Source organism: Protopterus annectens, chromosome 9.part0 (genome assembly GCF_019279795.1).
Source record: "Protopterus annectens isolate FY-2018-M chromosome 9.part0, PAN1.0, whole genome shotgun sequence".
Lineage (NCBI taxonomy): Eukaryota > Metazoa > Chordata > Ceratodontiformes > Protopteridae > Protopterus > Protopterus annectens.
Window position 1 is genome coordinate 1804434726 of NC_056743.1, and position 22236 is coordinate 1804456961.

A 22236-nucleotide genomic window follows, 5' to 3' on the forward strand; every position below is an offset into this window, starting at 1 on the left:
TGGAAATGCTTGGCAATCTAGGTAGTGACAAAATTTAAGTTTTGGGGCATCAAGCTCTCTTACTGGAATCTGTATGCCTTCATTAATGCTGAAAGGGGCCTGTACAAAATGTCAAAGCCTGTTTTGTTAGGATGTACTGGTTTAGAAGCTCCTTATTTACAGTAAGTTTGCAGAGTTCATGCCTTCGCCATTTCTGCTCAACTTGAGCAGTAGGAAGTGGTCTGTATGTATCTGGCTTGATTTTTGTTCAATCACCTCCCTGAAAATTAGCTTCTGATTTAATGTTGGAAGTTTTTCCCTCTACAGGATTGAAGCACTCAGTAAATCCAGAAGTGTTGGGTTTTGGTTGAAGTCTGGTGCATTTAAATGTCCTAAATCACTCTATCTTTTCTAAACATGAGATTTCCCACCCAGAGCAGCCCAACGCTTGTCCAGATTGTCTGTGCACCATAAGTAACACCAGTGCTTCCTGCACAGAATGTAGAGCATAAAAGGATGTACTGACGCAGCCATCCAGATCAACTTTGCCAGTTTTGAACACCCCCCCATAATAAATTTGCTGCCAGTTTGATTACCATTATTAGTGGGTTTGAAATGCTTTGTGCTGAATGCCTAACCTTGAGTCTACTGTACAAACTCTGATGCAGTCACACACAGATGCAGCCAGGCATCAGCTTTCTAAAAGACTAGAATATGGAAGAGCTGGCTAAAAAATGTGTACTGAAGTTGGGGTTGGTGTGACATCTGAGGTGACACGTGGGGAGGTGCAGAGCTTTTAGGTAGATGGTAACTGGAAAGAGGAACTTGAAAGTTCTAGAGCATGGGAGGTATTTTCCTTACCAAGTCCCCCTCCCCTTCTCCCTCAAACTTGTGTTTTTAATCCTTCTTACAACTGCTTTTTCAGTATGGGAAACTATATGTGCTATTGTATGCAAGCTGTGGTCCCATATATGTAGAGTGCAAGATCTGTAGTGACTGGTTGTATAAGGTGCTTCTCTCAAGATCCATTGTTGGGAGTACCTTCCATTTGTAATAACTACTGGGGTTGTGGGAAGCGCACTACTGTTTCTGCACAAGGAAACCTAGGAAAGCTTGTTTTGTTTTTTCTTTACAGCTTTGCCCCGATGTCACTGGAGAACCGTGTCAAAACATGTATTGTTAGGATGTACTGGTTTAGAAGCTCCTGATCAGATTTCGCAAACTGCCTTCTCAGAAAAGTTGAGAAGCTTTGTGATTAGTTTGGGGTTTAGAAGTCCTAATACGTTGGGAGTGCATAAATAAAAATATTTTTTCCATTTTTAAGCAACGATACAAGCCAGGGTTGTTGAGTTTCTGTTCAGTGCAAGTACCCTAAAAGTGCTGATTGGGATTAAATGAATAGTTTGTGGCAGCAGAAGTTTGTCGTGTCAGGTGACTTAAATAGCAGTGCATGAATAAAAAGTGGCATGGGACACTGCATTGTACACAGCATGGCAAGCACCCTGACTGTGCCCCCTACTGTGTATGGGTTAGGAGGGTGGTTCTGTGGTGGGGGGGTTGAGGGACATTTGGCTGAGCTGCGTACTGCCATTCCTGAAGCACTGACTTAAGTCTTGCAGCATGCAAGTGGAGACTTAACAAGTAAAACCAAGACTCCACAAGATTTGAAGCTCATTGTAGTTGCAAGGTGGAAATGGTCTTGCAGCTCCGTTGCCTTTGGTACCCACCATTTAGACCTTGCCTCCCTTTTGAAGTAGACCCAGGCAGCAAAGATGAATTTGAGTAGCTGGTTGTACACGACTTCTTGTAAGTGTCACATTGTAAGGGATGTTTCTGACAGAAGGGATAGGTGCTTGTGATGGAACTTGAGATCTGGAGTAGGGACTTGTCTGCAACCTGTGGGTCTTGGATCCGATATCTGATCCGAGCCGGCAACTATTTATACAGTTATGGATCAGAGCTCCTAGCTCCTCCCCTCACCAGTAATCCCTTGCCAACCCCAAATGACCTCAGATCTAGTTTGCCACAAAGTGTCAGCTGGATTGCAGTTTGTTATAGATACGTGAATTTTTCATCCAGGCCCAGCTGCAGATGGGAGTACTCTTGCCTCCCCCCTTTCAGGTGGGAGCTCAACACCTTTCTTTGTTCCGATTTGCTCCTTCTCCGACCTGCTTCCCGGGTTCGGAGCACTCTGAGCCGGGGGTGGGTCGGCGCCAACAGTACTGAGTACTTTGGATCCGACCCTGCCCTAGAGTCTCAGTTCCATTGTCGGATCTGACAACTCGGAGCCGTGGGGCGAGCTTCGGATCCGAGGGATTCAGTGTGCCTTCGGCTCCATCCAGGTCGGAGCACACTGGTCCCTTGGATCCGACTTGGCGCCGGTTCCGATCCCTTCATTGGATCAGAGTGGGAGTCCACTTTCGGAACCCAGGGAGAGTGGCTCCCCCTCTGCCTTCGATGCAGTGGAGAGCTCTCTGTCGAGAGCATCCGGTCCCCCGGCCCTTCTCTGCTCCACCCTGCACTCCCTCTCTGCTGGGTCAGGCTCCCATCACCCAACCACAGGGACAGCCTGCTTCGATGTCCCAGGTTGTTCCATTGGAACAGAATGTTGCTGGTGAGACTACCTCTGACAGCCCCCCCCCTCGGAAGTGCCTCGCAAGCACAAGTGTAAGAGGAGGCACGTGGACTCCCCCCGAGTCCTTAACAGAGGACACAAACTTGCATGAAGGGGAAGGCTCCCCAAGGTCACCCCCTGAGGATGTCTCCTTTGGAGACCTCATGGAAATGCTCAGGATCAGGGGGGTGGTCTGCCCCCAAGGCTTCCTCAGAGTCCGTGTTCCTGGAGGCATTCGAAGCGGGCCCATCTACCTCTTGGGTGTCCCCTCTGGCTGACCCCCTGGTGGACCTTATTACCACCAGGGTGTGGAAGGAGCCGGACACTGGAGCCAGTCCCTAAATGCCCGGATAGGATTTTGAGCCCCCCTGCAAACCGGTCCCACTGGAGCAAGGGTCCCCCGTAGATGCCATGTTGACTGCAGCCACTGAGGGAACTAGCTCAGGAGAGCCCCTCTGTCCATCCACCGAGCAAGGTGTCCCACTCGATGGATCGCCTTGGGAAGCAGGTATTTAGTTAGCTACCTTCTCAGTAAGGTCCCTGAACTACATGGCACATGTCATCAGGATGCAGCGAGATCTTATTAAACAATACACTGCCCCCCCCGAGTCCATGTCGGCTGAGGACAAGCAGTTGTACTCCACTCGTATGGCCACTCTAAGATCTATTTCCAATACCTCTATGCGGCTGTTGTCCCACACCACTGAGGGAGCCGCTAGAGCTAGCGGAGCGGGCCTAGTTGAGACACCAGGCCTGGTTCTGACATTGACTTCGCAGAGCCCTTTAAGGCATCCTTTGCGAATGCCCCTTTGATTCTGCCTTGTTTGGCAAGACGGTTTCCGAGGCACTTGTCCAGAGCGAGAAGGACGGGGAGTCCACTTCTCTGCTCCCCAGAGGTCCTTCTCCAAGAACCAAAAGGGACAGATGTGGTTCCAGAAATCGCAACATTCCCAACCTGCTCCGGACAACCAGGCCTTCCGTGGCAGAGGAGTACACTGCCCTAGAGGCAGAGGGGCCCTGAGAAATTTGGGGTCCAGAGAATCTTTCTCTGATAGGCCCACGCAACAGCCCTGAAGGGTTGCCTGACTGCTCCACTCTGGAGGCAGTCGGGGGGGGGGGGTGCTTCTCCAGGCACCTGGCAGCATGGGAGTCCATCACGTCAGACCGCTGGGTGCTTCATATCCTATCCAGAGGCTACAAAATCCCAATGCAACATGTCCCCAGACTCAAACCTCCCCGATGTGCCACCCGATCAGGGGGAGGCTGCAGCCGCAGAAATCCAGCAGCTGCTAGAGAAAAGAGCCATCCAACCTGTCCACCCCCCACCCCCCCCAGACCAGTTCAGATTAGGGTTTTACTCCAGGTTCTTTCTGGTGCCAAAAAAGATGGGGGACTTGACCACTTCTAGACCTTTCCCTCCTGAACCTGTCGGTAACCAAGGAATAATTCCGAATGGTCACTCTTCAATCCATTCTCCCCCTCTTGCGGGAGAACGGCTGGATGTGCTCAATAGACCTAAAGGATGCGTACGACCACATTTTAATGGAAAGACTATCCAGGAGGGCTCTCAGCTTCCGGCTGGGAGCCAGCCACTATCAGTTTAAGGTCCTTCCTTTTGGCCTCACCACAGCCCCCAGGGTGTTCACCAAAGTTTAGCAGTGATATCGGCCAACCTGAGACTCCAGGGAATGCAGGTCTTCCCATACTTGGACGACTGGCTCCTGACCACCCCAACAAGGCATCTACTCTGCTCAGCCAGAGATTTTTTCTTCGCTTAACCCCCCAGTTAGGCATCGCGATCAATACGGACAAATCCTCCCTTGCTCCGACACAAGTGATAGACTTCATAGGGGCCAGATTAGATACGAGAAGTCTGCGAGCCTACCTCACTCGAACGACTACAGAATCTGAGTTTACATGTGCGGGCCATCTTCCAGTCAGAAGCTCCACCCACGGGAATTGGTCCTGAGGGCACTGGGCTCTATGGCAGCAGCAATTACACTCCTTCCATGCGCTCGCCTAAACATGAGGGCACTACAGTGGTCCCTTCAAGTACAGTGGTCCTTTCAGCTTCTTCCTCTCAATCACCCTGTCTCTATAAGCAAGGCTTGCAGGAGGGCCCTGTTATGGTGGCTTCATTCCCCAGACCTCCATACAGGTCGCCCCTTCTGCGCTCCACCTCCTCTCGTCACAGTGACCACTGACGCTTCTCGCCTCGGGTGGGGGGGCATTGCTCTGGCAGAACAGTCCAAGGCACATGGAACGACACAGACCTCCCTGCATATCAATGTTCTGGAGAGGAGGGCAGAGCTGTTGGCGTTGCAAGCATTTCACAACCTTCTTCCCGTAGGAACTATTGCGATACAGACTGAAAACCATGCCGGTTGTCTGGTATATCAACAAACTGGGGGGAAGCAGGTCTTACCCTCTCTGCCGAGAGGCCATGAGAGTGTGGGAATGGGCGATCTCCAACTGCTTCTGATTGCAATGCACATTCCGGGACGGTCCAACATTCTGGCGGACAAACTCAGCTGCACTATCCTTTCCCCTTACAAGTGGTCTCTCAACTCCCGAGTAGCAAAGTGGATTTTTGCAAAATGGGGGCAACCCTGCTGTGATCTTTTTGCCTCCCTCAAATACGATGCGACAGCTTCTTCGCCCTGATTTCCCCCACCAGGGGAAGCCCCGAGAGACTCTCTAGTGCATGCTTGGCCACCCAGTCTACTTTATGCCTATCCTCCTCTACCCCTGATGCTAAAGATGTTACAGAAAGCCTCTCGGTTGGGGAGCAAAATGATCCTCATTGTCCCATTCTGGCCCCAACAAACTTGGTTCCCTTACCTGTGGTCTCACTTGGTGAATCCTCCCTGGATTCTGGATCCCAGCCCGGATCTGATCTCCCACCCATCAGGCTTACTGACTCCGAATCTGGACAGCCTGAAGCTGACAGCTTGGCTGCTCCAGTTCCACTCTTAAGACTCCCGGTATCTCTTCAGTCAAAGCCATCTTGGTGGCAGCGCATAAACCTTCCACCAGGAAGACTTGCCGCAGTAAATGGAAGCGCTTCTCCATCTGGGCGGAACATCATAATCTGGACCCCTTCACTGCTCCGCTAACTTCTGTTTTGGACTTCCTTACCGGGCTTTTTCAGCAAGGGGCTAGCTGTTCGACAGTCTAGGTACAATTGGCAGCCATCTCCCATGTCCACATAGGACACGAGACAGGTCCTTTGATGTCAGATAAACTATGTAAAACCTTCCTCAAGGATACTTTTCTGCTCAGGCCCCCTATCAAAGAAGCCATACCTCCTTGGGACCTATCGCTAGTTCTTCAGGCCTTGACTGCTGCTCCCTTTGAACCAGCTGCCTCGGCTGATCTTAAATACCGGTCTTGGAAAACACTATTCCTGGTAGCCATCACTTCTGCGAAAAGAGTTTCGGAACTTCAAGCTCTTTCCGTAAAACCCCCTTACTTGGTTTTTCATCAGGATAGAGTGCACCTCGGGACCAATCCATCCTTTCTACCTAAGGTGGCCTCAGAAACCAATATCAATCAGTCCATTAATCTTCCTGTTTTCTTCCCTAATTATCAAAATAAAGGAGAATACAAGCTGCACTCAGATGTGCACAGGCAGCTGCGTTTTTATATTCATAGGACTGCTGGTTATAGACAATCTGATCAGCTGTTCGTTTCCTTTGCCAAATTCAATTTAGGTAAAGCAGTTTCGAAGGTGACCTTATCACACTGGATTTCCCAATGTATCCCTAGCTTCTGAGACTTCTGGGAGGCCCGCACCTCAAAGGGTTCGTGCACATTCCACTCGCTCCATATCCACTTCTACTGCATTCAGATCTAGAGTCCCCTTGGATGATATTTGCTCGGCAGCCACTTGGGCCTCATCTCATACCTTTATTAACCACTACAAACTGGACGTCATTTCCAGAGGGAGAGCATCCTTTGGCTCCGCAGTGCTCCGGAACATCCTTCCATGATGGCCGCCCAAGATTCAGGTAGCTGGGGACTCTGTCCCACAGGTTGCAGACAAATGAAGTCCCTACTCCAGATTAAGAAGTTATGTACTCACCATAACATTCCATCTGAGTAGGTGGCTTCATTTGTCTGCAACCATCCCCCCCTTCCTTCCCCCTGGTCTTCAGAAGAGTTAGATGATATTTTTCCTGCCTTTTCAGGTATATAGGAGGGCAGACTTGATCTGAGGTCATTTGGGGATGGCAAGGGATTATGGGTGAGGGGAAGAGCTAGGAGCTCAGATCCATAGCTGTATAAATAGTTGCTGGCTCTGATCCGATATCGGATCAAAGACCCACTGGTTGCAGACAAATGAAGCCACCTACTCGGATGGAACGTTATGGTGAGTACATAACTTCTTATTTTCACTTGTGCCGAAAGTGCTGCATTTAACGTCTGAACTGCTGCTCCCTCTACTATATGGGGTTTAAGCCTACCTGCAACATGTCTGTCTGTTCCTGAGTGGTTGCCACTGCTGCCCCCATACCATAGTTGAGTGACTGATATTGGAACATCACTTAAACTAAGTTTCTTTTCACATTGGGCTATCATGTCTCCGTAGGCATGGCTTAATTTCCAGAAGGGCGTAATTGCCCTCACTTGAGTATTGTATGGCTAAAGCCACCTGTTCATGTTTTCATGAGCTAATAGTAAGCTGCTGGGGCGGGAGGGCTAGTGCTTGAGGCAGGATTTTTTTCAAGTGTGGAAAATTGCATTGGCAACTAACACTGCAGCTCAGTGCATGTTAACAGCTCTTTTGGCAAGGGAGAACTTTTAAACAAAGCTGCTGACACTGGTGCCTCTTGTAGGCCGTAAAGAGGAACCCTTTTGTGTCTTGTCCCACTGACTATTCATTTCTGTCTGGTTAAGAACCCTATAGATAGTGTTGTTCCCCAGCTAGTTTGTGTATAATCAGCCAGTTTGCCTCCTGGTGAGTTGAGTGGTAGAGAAAATTCAACTTGCTCGACTTGAGAGCTGTGTGGCTTATGTGCACCTCTATACACCAGTGCAATCAACACTACCTGTGCCACACCTAATGCTTCTTGTAGGTGTCGCCCAAACAGCGAGCAAAAGATGCTACCCACCTTCCACTATAGAGTGAACCTGCAAAAGCTGCTTGGGGCAGTCTTTCTTGGCCTGTCCTTTCCATCACATGTGCTAAGTGAAAGGAACATCACATGCTACGTGAAAGGACACTTTAAAATACTAATGTGCATCTCTGCCCTCTGCCTTTGGAGTGTTGCATCAGTCCAGTGGAGTTCACTTTTGCTGTCAGAATTGAGCAGAGTTCCTCGCAGAAAGTGTACTGGTGCTGAAAAACTAGGCTCTAGCTGTACTGGTCTGTTTTTCATTTTGACTTGCAAGAGTATATTTGTGCCAAACTTGTTGCTGGACGTTGAATCATGAGATTTTACAGTTCATTTTAATCAGTGACATTTTGAAAGTGCTGGGGATTAATATTTGCATACTGACCAGGTTCTGTTTTAAACAGGCTTGAAGACTTGGAAAAAGAGTGCGATGGATTGTCTGAGAAGGTATGACTTCTTTAGTAAACCCATTTAACATTATTAAAATATGTATTTTGTAATTGTTACTATAATGAAGACCTTACTGTGCTCCTCACTTTCTCTGGTCATACATGGATTTGTTTAACTCCCTCCTCTAAGTCATGGAGGAACTGCAGCAAATCAGTAGTATGTTCATCTGGGCCTTTGCAGCCCAGATTCAGTAAAAGCCTTGAGTCATGGATGGGGGATGTAGTGGCTGTCCTGTCCCATTCTGAATGTGTAGAGGGGAATTGGTATCCCTAGTGGAACCCAGCATTGGACAAAGTGATCATGATGCTGCTTACAGAAATGAGGGCAGCATCATTTGCTGTTGCAGGTCTCGTCCACACAAGCAGCAGTGATACCTGCCTTCAGTCACCAACACTGACTACAGGACTTTTAATGTGGGGGACCCTGAAAAGTAATATATGGAATTGGCCGGTGTGAATTTTGCTTTTTGGGGCAGGAGTTGGGAGCATTTCTGCCGATTTGAGTGGTGCATTATGGGGTAGGATGCTCACCTGGTACAGGAAATCCAAAACAAGCAGAGAACCTCTATAGAAACTGCCCACAAATGTAAATGTAAATGTATTCAAGAACTATAAGAAGATTCACAACAAACTGACTTCCCCTCAGTGTGCATTTCAGCCATTAACAAATTGCATGCTTAAGACTTGGATACTGAACCATTTATCTGCTATTGGGGTACAGAATGAGCAGAATGCCCTGTATAGACACATCTAATCATGAGGGATATTTTAAATTTTTGGTTATTTGGAATGTGATGAAAGGTATCAGAGGTGGGGATATAGTGAACGATACTAAGTGTGAAGAGGCCAAATAGATATTGGAACTCGCAGCACAAAGGCTCAATGAGGTCATTCCATTAAAATCAGCCCTTAAGAAAAGGTGGGTTTAATATTGAGCACTGATTTGGTTGCCATTCCCTTTAAATGAGTTTTTGGAAGTGGGTAATTTTGTCTGAGGGGCACAGCCCGAAAGGTTCATCAGTTTTTGCTGAAATTTTATTCATTTATTTTTATTGTGTTAAACACATTTTCTTAGTGATGGTTGCTACTATTTTTCTTTCCCTGTGGTATGGGAAAAAGACTTGTAAAGCAGTCTTAGGATTAGAAGGTTGTAAAGTGAGCACATTTAGGCAGGAGAATGGGCTTGCAGGAAAACGTCTCCACATTCTGTAATTGCTATAAAATATTTTTTTTCCTGTTTAGGAGTGTGTGAAAGAAAAGTTGAGTTTGGTGCATGACTTTCTACAAGCAGATGTGCAAAATCGACTGAACAAACTGCAGTCCAGGCTACAGAAGAGAGAGCTTTCTGAGGTACGTGTTTAACTTTTGTTGCAGGTTTTTGGGAGGCCTTTTGTCAGGCAGGTGTAGGGGATTGTTTATCGCCTCCTGGATAAAAGCCAAGTGATATTTTTTTCATGTTCACTCAGAACTGATAACTGCAGAATGCAGAGAGCTAGAATGTGTTACTTTTGCATGTTGATGTTCACCTCTGCATCTCTTCCATGTTGAAATGTATTGCACCAGCCTCCCTGTCCACCAGATTTTCATTTGTCTCCATTAACTAGCCTAAGGCTGCTAATTAATATTTCGGAGGTTACCAGTTGCAAGCTACAAATTTTTTACTTTTTGGATTTGGATATGTAATGCTTTTGTGCTAGCTGGCTAACAACCCCACACACACGCAACATCTCTCGTCCCATAGGCCTAGGACTTTCTGTACAGAAACACATGTGATCAGTCTTCTGATTTTCTGCACGTGCAGGTATGTGTTCCTACTGAGGGATGTTGCCGTAGCTGTTTTCCAGAAGGTACTTGTAGTAGTGAACTTCATAGTTGCCTTGTTCAAGCTTTATTAGATTATCATTGCTTCTCACTTCTCGGGTGTTCTGTTTTTGTATAGACTTTTGGCTTTTGCTCCATGATTATGGACTAAGGAATTCTTTGCTTCCCCTGTGGTGTGGAAATCTTGCCACAGGACAAACGTTATGTGCCTCTTCAGCCTATAAACTTGGTAAATGTAATTGTAAAGATTTCAGTATCCTCCATTCAGCATATAAGGGGTAGAGTGCAGTTTGATTTGTATAAACGGGCTTTACCTATAAGACTGAGGTGGTTATCGATGGATTCTCCATTGACCTTTAGATGCAAGTCTAAAGTTGTCCTCAGTTTTAAGAATCCGCACCCCACACCGTAAAATAAGCAAAAGCTTCCTCCAGCATCTGAGGTAGCCAGTTTGGGTATTGGACATGTCCAGATGAGTCTGCTGGTAGTATCTCCCTAGCTCCCCAGATGTCTTGCATAAAATGTCTTTTGTTCAGCCCCTCTAGTTGAGCTTAAGTATAGAGGGGTTATTAGCCCTGGATATGAAGTAGTTAACTTCATTTGGCTTCGGATCCGGACCGGATCAGAGACTGCAGTTTCACCAGCATCAGATCCAAGCTCCACCCTTACCCAGAATACCACTGCATCTCCTTCCTTTCCGCAGATCTCGTTTGCCGCAGCTTCGCCTGCATCGTGATTGAGCTCTAGGTGGTAAGACTGTTTTTGAGGGTGGTTTTGAGTGAGGTGTTTATTTCTTTAGGTCCCTTTATTCTTCCCCTTCGTGTTCTCCAGGGCTTTGTCTGAAAGCTTTATTTGGAATAAACTGTTCATTGTGAAGAGTGCTTCAATGTTTGTGTTTCACTGTTGCAGTCCTAACAAATGGGTTATCCGGCCCCCGATCAGCCTGTACCAAAGGTAAGGGAATTCAACATCTGCTGCCATCTGTTGTATTGGATGTCCGTATCCTTGGTACCAAAAGGAGGCAGCCGACGTCACTTCCTCAGTCTTTGCTTCGGGCCAAAGCAGAAGCTTTTTGCACGAGTGTCTGTCTGCTATTTACCTTTTTGATTTTGGACTATGAAACTTGAAGTCCTCTACAGCCAAGTACCACATTGGGCCCCCCCCCCTTTTTTTTCTTGCCTTAATGAATGTCAGAAAAAATTGCTTGCCTGTTTCTTGCTGCATTATTTGTTTAGGCCTTGACCAGGACATTCCTATCTGATCTCTGTGCTTCCTTTAATCTGCGTACTATTAGTCGTTGGATTATGCTATTAGCTAAGCACTTTGGAGTTTGGCTTAAGTTTGTTAGTATGGCGTCCGCTGGTCTTAACACTTCGGATGTTCCTAAGAAGCGCAAGGACAGCGACTGGCTTCAGAGGGTCAAATCTACCGACTGACTAAGTTGGTTGTCAGTCCGGCGGTAGTCAGTGAGGTGCCTTTTACAGCCCCTGCAGTGTCTGGATTTACCTCCACAGGCCTCTGAGACCATTTCAGTCCTCCATGCCTCCGGCTTCCATTTTGTCTTCTGACCTTCAGTTTGTAGCTAAGCAGGCTCTGGTTTCTGAGGCCTCCATTCTTCATTCTGGCAGCAGGCACATACAGACTACCTCAGTAGCCAAGCTCTGAGTCCTTCCGTCTTTCAGGTTTATCTTCTAGTCGCAAGCCTGTGAAGAAACTGGCTCCAGCTGCTTCTTGTTCCCCTTAATCACTGATGGTTAAAATGGCTATCGTTACTTTTTTTTTTTTTTTATTAGGGGCTCTCTGCCTCCTCCTTCCAAAAGAAGCGGGGCTTCGTCTCCAGAAGCTTTCTTTTTCAGGTACTGAAACTTCCAGCATTTCTGCTGCTGAAGAGGAATCTTCTCAGGTTTATTCTTTTGAGAATTCTGATGCAGAGGAATCCATTCCTTCTGCTTCTCCCCCAGAGGATTTTTTTTTTTGGTGATACTTTGAATACTCTCAATAGAGCATTTCAAATTGGGAAAGCCAAGACTACCCCCAATCCAAGAAAAGGATCAGGGAATTTTTTGGATTTGGGTCAGCTCAAGCCTCTGGCTATTGGTCCTGTGGTGGATGATGTTTTTCTGGAAAATTCCTAGGCTCCAAATTCTGTCCCTCCTGCTCCCAAGAAACCTGATGGGGGAGTTCCTGATACTCATTTGTTTCTTTTTTGTAATTCTCTGGCTCTGGCTGACCCAGAGGTTATTTCTCAAGGGCCTAAAGGGGATTAAGGCCACTGTTATCAGAAATCCTGTTCCTTCTGATAGAGAATCTAGACAGGTGGGGAAAGAAGGCTTATACCTCTGCCACTGTTGCTATTAGGTCTACCAATTGCCTCTTTCATATGCTAAAGTATCGGCAGCATACCTTGGAGGTTATGAAGTCAAATATTTCCAGTGTGCCTCTCTTGGTGGAGAATAAGGATATGCAGGGTTTACTTAATTCTGCCAGTCTTGACAAGCATTCATTACACACTGCAGCTACTGGATCTGTTATCCTGAGGCATACTTGGCTCAGGGAACAACCCCTTCCAGAGCCTGTCAAGGCCAAGCTTTTTAGATGTACCTTTATACAAGGACTCTGCTTTTTGGCAGTAAAGCAGAGGTGCTCAAGAAGATGGGAGGGTAAGGCCAAGTCCATGCAAACAGACTTTCTGCAAGTTCAATCACCTCGCTTTAGCAGGAACTATCCTAAGAGTTGGATGTTTCCTGATATGAGCAGACAGAACCGTTCTAGGACCAGAGGTTATAGATCTGCTAGGAGATGGGGGGGCTACCCCTCAAGAGACTAAACAATGGCATGCTTCCACTTCTAAGTTGGGAAGTTCTAAGCCTGCATCACAATCCAAGCATTCTCAATGACTTTGTCCAACGTCTGCCTGTTCCTCCTTGCCTGGGGTTTCATTTAGGGGGAAGGTTGGCCAGTTTTGCAAAGGTCTGGGCCTCCACGGATGACAAATGGATCCTCAGAACTGTATCCTTAGGACATTTCCACACCTTTCCGGTGCACAAAGGATTCCTGGACATTCCTTCAAATCGCAAGGCAGAATTGGAAAAGCAAGTTTTGTCTCTGTTGCATCTGGGGGCAATAGAATCAGTTCTTGCTCAGCAGGTAGGCCAAGGCTTCTATTCCAGATTTTTCTTGGTGCCAAAAAAATAAGGTACCTGTCGGCCTATCCATTCAGAACTCTTTCCTGGTGATTCCAAAGTTGAAAATGCTCTCTCAATTAGTTGCTACCAATGTTGGACAAGGACTCCTGGTTGGTAACTTTGGATCTCAAAGAAGCTTATCTGCACATCTCTATCGGGGAAAGCTGCAGGCAGTTTTTTCAGAGTGGGTAGGCAACATTATCAATTCTCTGCGCTGCCCTTTGGCTTATCTACTGCTCCCAAAGTTTTTACAAAGTACCTGGCTCCAGTCATTGCCTTTTGCAGGCAGAAGAAAATTCAGATTTACCCTTACTTGGACGACTGTCTGATTCAGGCAGTCTCCTGAACAGCTTGTAAAGGGTTTGGAATTTGTAAAGACTTTCCTCTTCCGTGGGTTACACTCAATGAGCAAAAGTCAAAAATGGTACCATCAAAGGAGAACCTTCCTGGGAGCGAGTCTGAACACAGCCACCCAGATGGATCTCACCCAGGAGAAGCAGACAAACTTTCAACTTAAAGGACTTGGCAAGCCTGTCCCAGCTCCCTGCAAGGAAATACCTGCAGGCTCTGGGATTCATGGCCTCTTGTATTCTAATGATTCCATATGCAAAGCTGCATATGAGGAAATTGCAATAGTACCTCAAGAACCCTTGGTGTCGGCGCACACAGGACCTGGATGCGATTTTTATTCCTCTGCTTCCTTGTCTGCAGTGTTTCTATGGTGGGCGACAGTTTGTTTGCAAAACAAGGGCATGCCTTTCCGTCCACCTCCTGCAATTCAAGTTCTGACCATTGACTCCTCTGACTACACCTGGGGAGCTCACCTGGATGGCAGATGTATGCAGGGACTTGGAACACCCAACAGATGCACTTGCACATAAACCTGAAGGAATTAATTGCAGTTCACCAGACCTTACTGGCTTTCAAGCATCTTCTTTTGCCTGGAACTCTACTGGCTTTCAAGCATCTTCTTTCACCTGGAACTCTGCTGGTCAGAACAGACACCACAGTCATGTGATACAGCAACAAACTGGGAGGGACTCCTTTACCCCTTGTGCAGACGACTCATGATTCTATGGTCTGGTCCCCACAGCAGCATCATTGGACCTACATTATCTAGATCAGTTTCTTCCAGGGAGACTCAATGTTTTGGCAGACCAGTTGAGCAGGCGAACCCTGGATCCTCGCAAGTGGCAGCTGAACAGAACAGTCGTGTGTTTTGTTTTTGGTTTTTTTTGTGTTTTTTTTTTTTTATTGCAGAATCATTCAGTGTTGGGGTACTCCAAAGGTGGATCTTTGTCTTCCCCGGACAATCACCTTCTGCCACTTTTTTTTTTTTTTTTTTTTTTGGCACCAGCAGCATCACAGTAAAGCCTGGAAAGGGGATGCTCAGTCTTTTCCTTGGACGCTACTTTCAGTTTATGCCTTCCCTAATCTTCCCCTCCTTCCCAGAGTATTGTTGAAGATCAGGGACAGCTCCAGACTGGCCCAGGCAGCATTGGTATCCTCTGCTTCGCAGTCTCTGCCAATTTCCTCCGTGACATCTTTCTCTGAAACCAGATCTTTTGGTTAAGGAAGGGGGGAAAATGTTGCATCCTCATCTTAAGACTCTCCACTTGGCAACATGGATCATTATATGAATCAGTCTACCTCTTCCCTTTCCCAGCAGGTGGTTGATGTACTTCGTGAGGCCAGGAGGCCTAGCACTAGGAAGTCCTATGCTAGCAAATGGGAGATTCTCCCTTTTTGCCTGCATCCAATGAGAGTCTTCTCTGCCTACTCTTACTCTGATCTTGGAGTACTTGGCTGAATTGCTTCAAGGTGGACTTTCCTTTTCTGTAAAGATCCATGCTTCAGCTATTTCTGCTTGCTGTTCTTTTTGAACAGCCCGTTTTCTCTCATAGTCTGAAAATGTTTCTCAGAGGTGCTAGCAACTTAAAACCTCCCAGAAGGGCACCTACTCTGGCCTGGGACCTTAATTTTGTGTAAGCTTACCCTTCTGCCTTTTTGAGCCAGCTGCCACTGAAAATTTTAAAGTTTCTCTCATGGAAAACTGCATTCTTTTTGGCTATTTCTTCAAGGAGAGTTTCAGAACTGCAGGCTTTGATGGCTGTAGAGCCTTTTCTCATCTTCCATGCAGATTGGGTCTCCTGGAGGACCAATCCCTCTCATGCTGAAGGTGGCTTTCTAGTTTAATCAATCCATACACCTTCCTATATTCTTCCCTAATCCTCAGAATAGAGGTGAAAGGCTCCTGCATTCTCTTGATGTGTGCAGACAGTTCAGGTTCTACTAGGACAGGGCTAAGGATCTTCGAAAGTCAGCTCAGCTATTGGTCAGCTTTGCTCCTGGGGCTCAGGGCAAAGCTATTTCTAAGCAAACCATTTCTAAATGGATTGCACACTTATTTCTTTCATGGCAAGGTTCCTCCTCAAGGAGTGAGGACTCGCTCCACAAGAGCAGCTTCCACTTCTGTAGCTTTTTTAAGGGGTGTCCCTACTAAGACATTTTAGAGGCTGCCACATGGTGGTCTCTACACTTTTACAAAGCATGATTTGCCATGTTTTCTAGATCCAGGGCAGGGTTTGCCACTGCTGTTCTGCAGGGCCATCTCTCCAGTCCTTGATTAGGTTGGTACCACCTCCCTCTTCTCTGGGCTTTGGTAATCACCCATTAAGAACTGCAACAGTGAAACAACCTAGTACAGTTGTGTACACTCTACATAAATGTAGATGTCTATTCACTGTTGCAGTCCTGGATTATCATGTTTCACTGTTGCAGTCATTACATTTGGGTAATCTGCTGGCAGGCTGCCCTCAGCCTGAATAACAGTCTTGGGTCCTGCGTCGGTTGCTGTCTCCTCTTCCATGACTGGTCGTCAGGGCTATAAAACATGCAGCAGACGCCATTTTATTCAGTCTTTCTTGCTGCACGGTGCCCGAAGTAGAAGCAGTAAGCAAGTGCCGGTCTGCTGACTCCTGAAACTTTCACATTCAAGTTTCGGAACCAAAGTCTTCAAACTAAAGCAAAGTACCCCGTTGGGGAAACTTTTTCTTGCTCCTTACCGATGTCAGTAAAAGTTAATAATTGCATTACTTGTGGGAAGCAGATACCGCAAGGATTTTCACTTGTACTGTATTCCTTGCCTAGGCCCAGATCACAATGTGCCTTGCTGTCTGTTTTGTGCTAGATTTAACCAATGCACTATTAAGCGTCTGTATATTTTTGCTTCTAAATATTTTGGTTCAAGATTTAATTATCCTGAAATGTCATCACTACCGGAGTTCACAAAACGCAAAAAGACTGACCATCTAGGTCCAAAACCAACAACCAAGCTTCTAAGCCAGTTGCTGGTACTCGGTGAGGTGCCTTCACGGCCCCTGATGCCCGCTACATTTGAGTCGCAGGCCTCTACTGAGACCCATTCTGAGTCAGGTATGCTGTGAGATTGAGTATTGAACCTGCAAATGTCTCTCCCTTGGATGGGTCTGGAGCCACTGAGCAGGCACCAGCTTCTGAAGGTTTTTTCAGGCCTCTGCATTTTTATATTAAACAGACACCAGCAACAAAAACCTCTAGGTCTAAAAAAAAAAAACGACGCATGAGCCACATGCTCAGGCCCCTATACCTAAAAAGATTATCAAAATTGCTGAGTATTTAATTACCTTGACCAGGGGTTCCCAACCCCCCCCCCCCCCCCCCAAGAGGCCTAGGCAAGGCACTGATTATGAATCTTCAGATCAGGTTTCCATGTCTTCTGATTCCTCTTCTGATCTGGAATTTTCTATTCCATTCTATGAGGATCCTCATCTGCATCTTCTCCTGAGGATTACTCTTGGAGTGACTTTGCATACTTTAAGGGAACATTTTCACTGGGAGAGTCAGGACTTCTGTGAATCAAAAAAGAGGCTTGGGGATTTCCTTCCTCAGCATAGGCCTTTGACAGTACCTCCTGTATTTAGACATTTGTGTTTTTGGAATCCAGCATGGCTTCTGATTCCCTGCCTCCAGCTCCTAGTAAGCCAGACAGATATTACAGGGTTCTTGACTCCCACACATTTCTATTCAAAAATCCTGCTGCTGGTCCTATTTCTCAGGGTCTCAAGGGTGTAAAGGCCTCTGCAGCCAAAAATCCTACCCCCTCTGATAGAGATTCCAGGGTGCTGGATAGATGGGGAAAGAAGCTTTTATGTCTGCAACCTTGGCAATCAGGACCTTAAACTGCCAATTTCATATGCTTAAATATCAACAGCATGTTATGGGCTTACTGAAACAGAAAATTATTATTTCTGTTTGTGTGGAAAATAGTTACAGGAATTATTGCATTCAGCAGAACAGGTTGGAAAGCATACTTTGCAATGTGGTTTTGATTCCTTGGAGGCCTCTTGTAGGGCTGCTGTTACTGGATCTGATTAGAAGGAATGCCTGGCTCAAGGAGCAAAATCTGCCTGATCATGTTAAAGCTAAATTGTTGTATGCCCCTTTGCAGCATGATACTCTGGTAATAAGCCAGAAGAGGCTTTAAAGAAAATGGAAGACCAAGCTAAATATATGCAAACTGTAAAATTTGCAGGTGCAGCCACCCGGTTCAGTAGACACTGGCCTACTAAAAATTGGTCTTTTTCTGTGTCCAACATAGCCACTCAAGGCACATCCAGACACTGAAAAGGCTCCAGATACCAATCAGAGTTCTTACAGGTCAAAGCAATGGGATGCCTTCACCTCCAAATCTGGAGGAAACAAAGCACAACCCTACAGTAAGCAGTTTCAATGACATTCCTCTACAATCACCAAGCACTTATCTTTTGGCAGCCCCCCTGGGGGGGGGGGACTAGCACTTCATGCTCAAAATTGGCAGGGACTTATCCAGGACAAGTCTGTATTAAACATAGTATCCCAGGGGTACAGATTTAATTTCCATACTTTGCCAATTCCAAACGGATGGCCGGATCTGCCACAACCAGTGGGCAGAGGCCCAGAAACGGGTTACGTCCCTCATGGATATGGGGGCTATTCAACTGGTACCAGAAAAGGAAAAAGGACAAGGTTTTTATTAAAGACTTTTCCTGGTACCCAGAAAAGATAATTCATGGCATCAAGTACTGGACTTGTCGATTTTTGAACATGTTCCTGGACATTCCAAAAGTCAAAATGCTGACTTTACAACAGCTACTGCCTATGCTAGGCAGGAATGCTTGGTTAGTAACTCTAGGCTTACCTGCATATCCCAATAAGGGAATCGTGCAGAAGATATTTCCGCTTCAAAGCAGGTTTTTTGCATTACCAATTCTCTGCACTGCCCTTTGACTTGTATACTGCGCCCAGGGTCTTTACAAAGTGCCTGGCACCAGTAATTGCATTCTGCAGACAAAAGTGTTCAAATTTATCCTTATCTGGACAACCCTCTCAAGCAGAGAACAAGGACACTCTTCTTCATCTGGTGTTTGTAAAAAGGCTTCTAGCATGCCTAGTGTACGCCATAAACTAAAAGAAATCACAACTGGTACCCTCTCAAATACATTCCTGGGTGCAAGCTTAAATACAACTGCCCAGATGGCTTGCCTCACGCCAGACAAAGGAAACTGACAACACATTTCAAACAAATTGCAACAAAACCCCAGTCATCTGCAAGACAAATTCTGCAGGCTTTGGGGTTCATGGCATCCTGCATTCTAATACTTCTATATGCGAGACTGCATATGAGAACTTCAGTGGTACCTAAAAAGTTTATGGAATCAACATGGTCAGTCTGGAAACATTGATTCCCCTCATTCCCTGCCTAGAACAGGAGTTTCTTTGGTGGGCAGAGACATGTCACCAAAACAAGGGACTGTCATTCACTCTACCCCTGCCACCCAAACCCTAACTATAGATGCATCGGGGGCCTACCTGGCAGGGGAGATGCATTCCCCAAACCAAATGCATCTGCATATCAACCGGAAAGAGATGCTGGCTGTTCAGAATGGTCTGACAGCCTTCAAGGACTTGCTTCATCCAGGACAACTACTGACGAGACTGAGACAGAACACAGTCGTGTTACATAAACAAGCAGGGGGGTACACATTCCTACCCCCTTTGCAGACTAGCCATGGCCTTGTGGAACACAGCCTTGACTTACCAAATACATCTTCAAGCTCAGTTCCTGCCAGGAAAGCAAAATACTCTGGCAGACTACCTAAGCAGGAATCTTACGGACTCGCACAAATGGGAACTGGATCCACAAATCTTCATGTCAACACAGAAATGGGGGAAACAAGACCTAGATCTTTGCCAGTTGGACAAATTCTGCACAAAAACTCATCCCAAAAAAGCATGGAAAGTGGATGCCCTGTCAATGCCTTCCCCCTCTGCCTCTACTCTCCAAGGTCTTATGAAGTCACAGGAAAAAACAAAAATGATCCTAGTTGCTCCGGACTAGCCTTGCCAGCACAGGTACCCACTTTTAAGGAATATGTCTTCGCTTCCTTCATGGTACTTGCCTCCAAATAACTAATCTACTGTCTCAGTAGAACTGTCAAATTCTGCTCACTCTGCTCCAAATTCTGAATCTTGCAGCATGGCTGATCAACTAATTATTCAAACACCTCTCAGTAAATCTGTGATGGTTGTCATTTTGGAAACCAGAAGGCCTAATACTAGAAAATCTTATACTAATAAATGGAAGAGATTCTGTGCTTGGAACCAAGCACAAGGAACAGACAAGCAAAGCCCAATATTACTCTGATTTCACAATATTTGACTGAGATGCTTGACAAGGGCCTATCTTTTTCTTCAATAAAAATCCATGCCTCTGCCATCTCGGCTCATTAACAACACAGAGCCTCCCCTCTTCTCATCCTCTGCTTAAACAGTATTGTAGAGGGGCCAAACATTTAAGGCCTCCCAGAAGATCACCAACTCATGCATGGGACCTCAATTTTGTGCTGGAAACTCACCCTCCTTCCTTTTGAACCAGCAAGCTACTGCAGATATAAAATTTCTATCTTGGAAATCTGCTTTTCTCTTGGCAGTCACTTCAGCAAGAAGGGTTTCAGAACTACAGGCTCTCATGGCAATGGAGTCTTTTTTATATTTTACCTGGGCAAGGTGTCCCTCAGGACCATTATGCCTAAGGTGGTATCCAGTGTGGCTCTTAACCAGACAATTCACCTGCCAACATTTTACCCAAATCTGCAGAACAAGGGGGAGCGGATTCTGCATTCATTGGATGTACACAGACAACTAAGATTTTACTTAAACAGGACCAAATCTCTCAAAGTTTGAGCAACTACTGGTAGCATTTGCTGCAGGGTCAGAGGGGAAGGCTATATCAAAGCAGACTTTCTAAGTGGATAAGCCACTGCATTCGTTTCTGCTACTTGCACCATGGTAAACCTGTGCCCAAGGGGATTAGATCACATTCCACCAGGGCTGCCTCTAATTCAGCTTTTCTCAGAGGGGTTCCAACCAAAGTTATTCTAGAAGCTGCTACTTGGAGCTCTGTTCATACCTTCACAAAGCATTATCATTTGCCCCTCTTCTCCAAATCCAGGGCAGGCTTTGCCACTGCAGTTTTGCAGGGCCTCATAGCCGCTCCTTATGCTGTTTAGTTCCATCCTCCCATCCATAGCTTTGGAATTCCACCCAAATGTAATGACCAACAGTGAAACACTAAACATAATACAGTTGTGTACATTACCATAAATGTAGATGTTTGTGTATTCACTGTTGCAGTCTGGGTTACCCACCCGCCATATCCCCCTTTCTACACCTTTTCTTTCCTTCACTATACACAAGCCTTTGTGGTGTATTTGCTTTTAGATGAAGGTAAAGTTTGTTTCTAAAAAGTGCATTTGTATATTTTTACTGTTTATATATAACTTTACCTTCATCTAAAAGCAAATACACCACAAAGACTTTTGTGTATAGTGAAGGAAAGAAAAGGTATAGAAAGGGGGATATGGCAGGTGGGTAACCCGGATTTATTGTGTGTACACTCACCATTTGGGGAGCACCTGACATCTGGGGCAATACACTTGCCATTTGGGGAGCACCTGACATCTGGGGCAAGAAAAACTGAATAAAATGGCATTGGCTGCATGTTTTATACCCCTGACGACCTGACCTCATGGAAGAGGAGACAGCAACAGACGCTGGACCCAAGACTTTGTTATTCAGGCTGACTGAGGGCAACCTGCCAGCAGATTACCCAAATGTAATGACTGCAACAGTGAATACACTTTAACATCTACATTTATGGTAAGTATACACAACTGTACTTTTCATACTTTGTTTTCTGTAATACTACATCATCAACCTGCACACCTTGGACTTAACAGTTCCATTGATTGCCAGAACTCCTGAACTTTCTTCCACTGTTAAGTCTGTTTTGGTGGCAGCCCATAAGTCCTCTACCAGAAAAGTTTACCATCGTAAATGAAAGTGTATTTTGATCTGGGCTTCTCAGAGGTATCTAGATACTTTTAACGGCTCTAGTGCCAGTGGTTCTTGAATTTTTAGCACTCCTTTTCCAGCAGGGCGCCAGCTTTTATATGGTGAAAGTTCAACTGGCTGCCATTTCTAATTTCCATGTAGGTGAAAACATGGGGTCTTGGGCTTCTTCCAGACTTTGCAAAACCTTTAATTTAAAGGGAACTTACTTTTTTACAGCCTCCCACTCCTCCTTGGTATCTTACGTTAGTTTTACAGGCGTTGGTTGCTTTACCCTTAGAGCCTGCTGCCTCTGTGGACTTTAAATTACTCTCCTAGTGGCTATCACCTCTGCTAGGAGTGTCAGAACTTCAAGCATTATCTGTTGAGCCCCCTTCTATGTCCCTTATATGGTTTTTCATAAAGACAGGGTCTCACTTAGGACTAATCCTTTTTTGCCTAAAGTAGCTTCAGAATCAAAAATGAATCAATCTGCCTGTCTTTTTTTTTTTTTTTTCTCCAAATTTTCAGAAAAAGGGGGAATATAAACTACTCTTAAGCTTACGTAGGCAGTTGCGTTTCTACTTGCACAGGACTAAGCTCTTTCGCAAGTTTGACCAATTGTCCTTCGCTACACCTTTTCTAGGCAAACCAATTTCCAA

At 46.0% G+C, this 22236-nt stretch overlaps 1 protein-coding gene across 1 annotated transcript in view; it reads left to right on the plus strand.

The window, feature by feature from the left end:
• Positions 1-22236, plus strand: part of DNMT1 (DNA methyltransferase 1) — an 862083-nt gene that overhangs the window by 45813 nt on the left and 794034 nt on the right. The window contains exons 2-3 of the mRNA XM_044084674.1: positions 8115-8157; positions 9402-9509. Coding sequence (XP_043940609.1) covers positions 8115-8157; positions 9402-9509 — 151 coding nt within the window. The remainder of the gene's footprint in view (positions 1-8114; positions 8158-9401; positions 9510-22236) is intronic.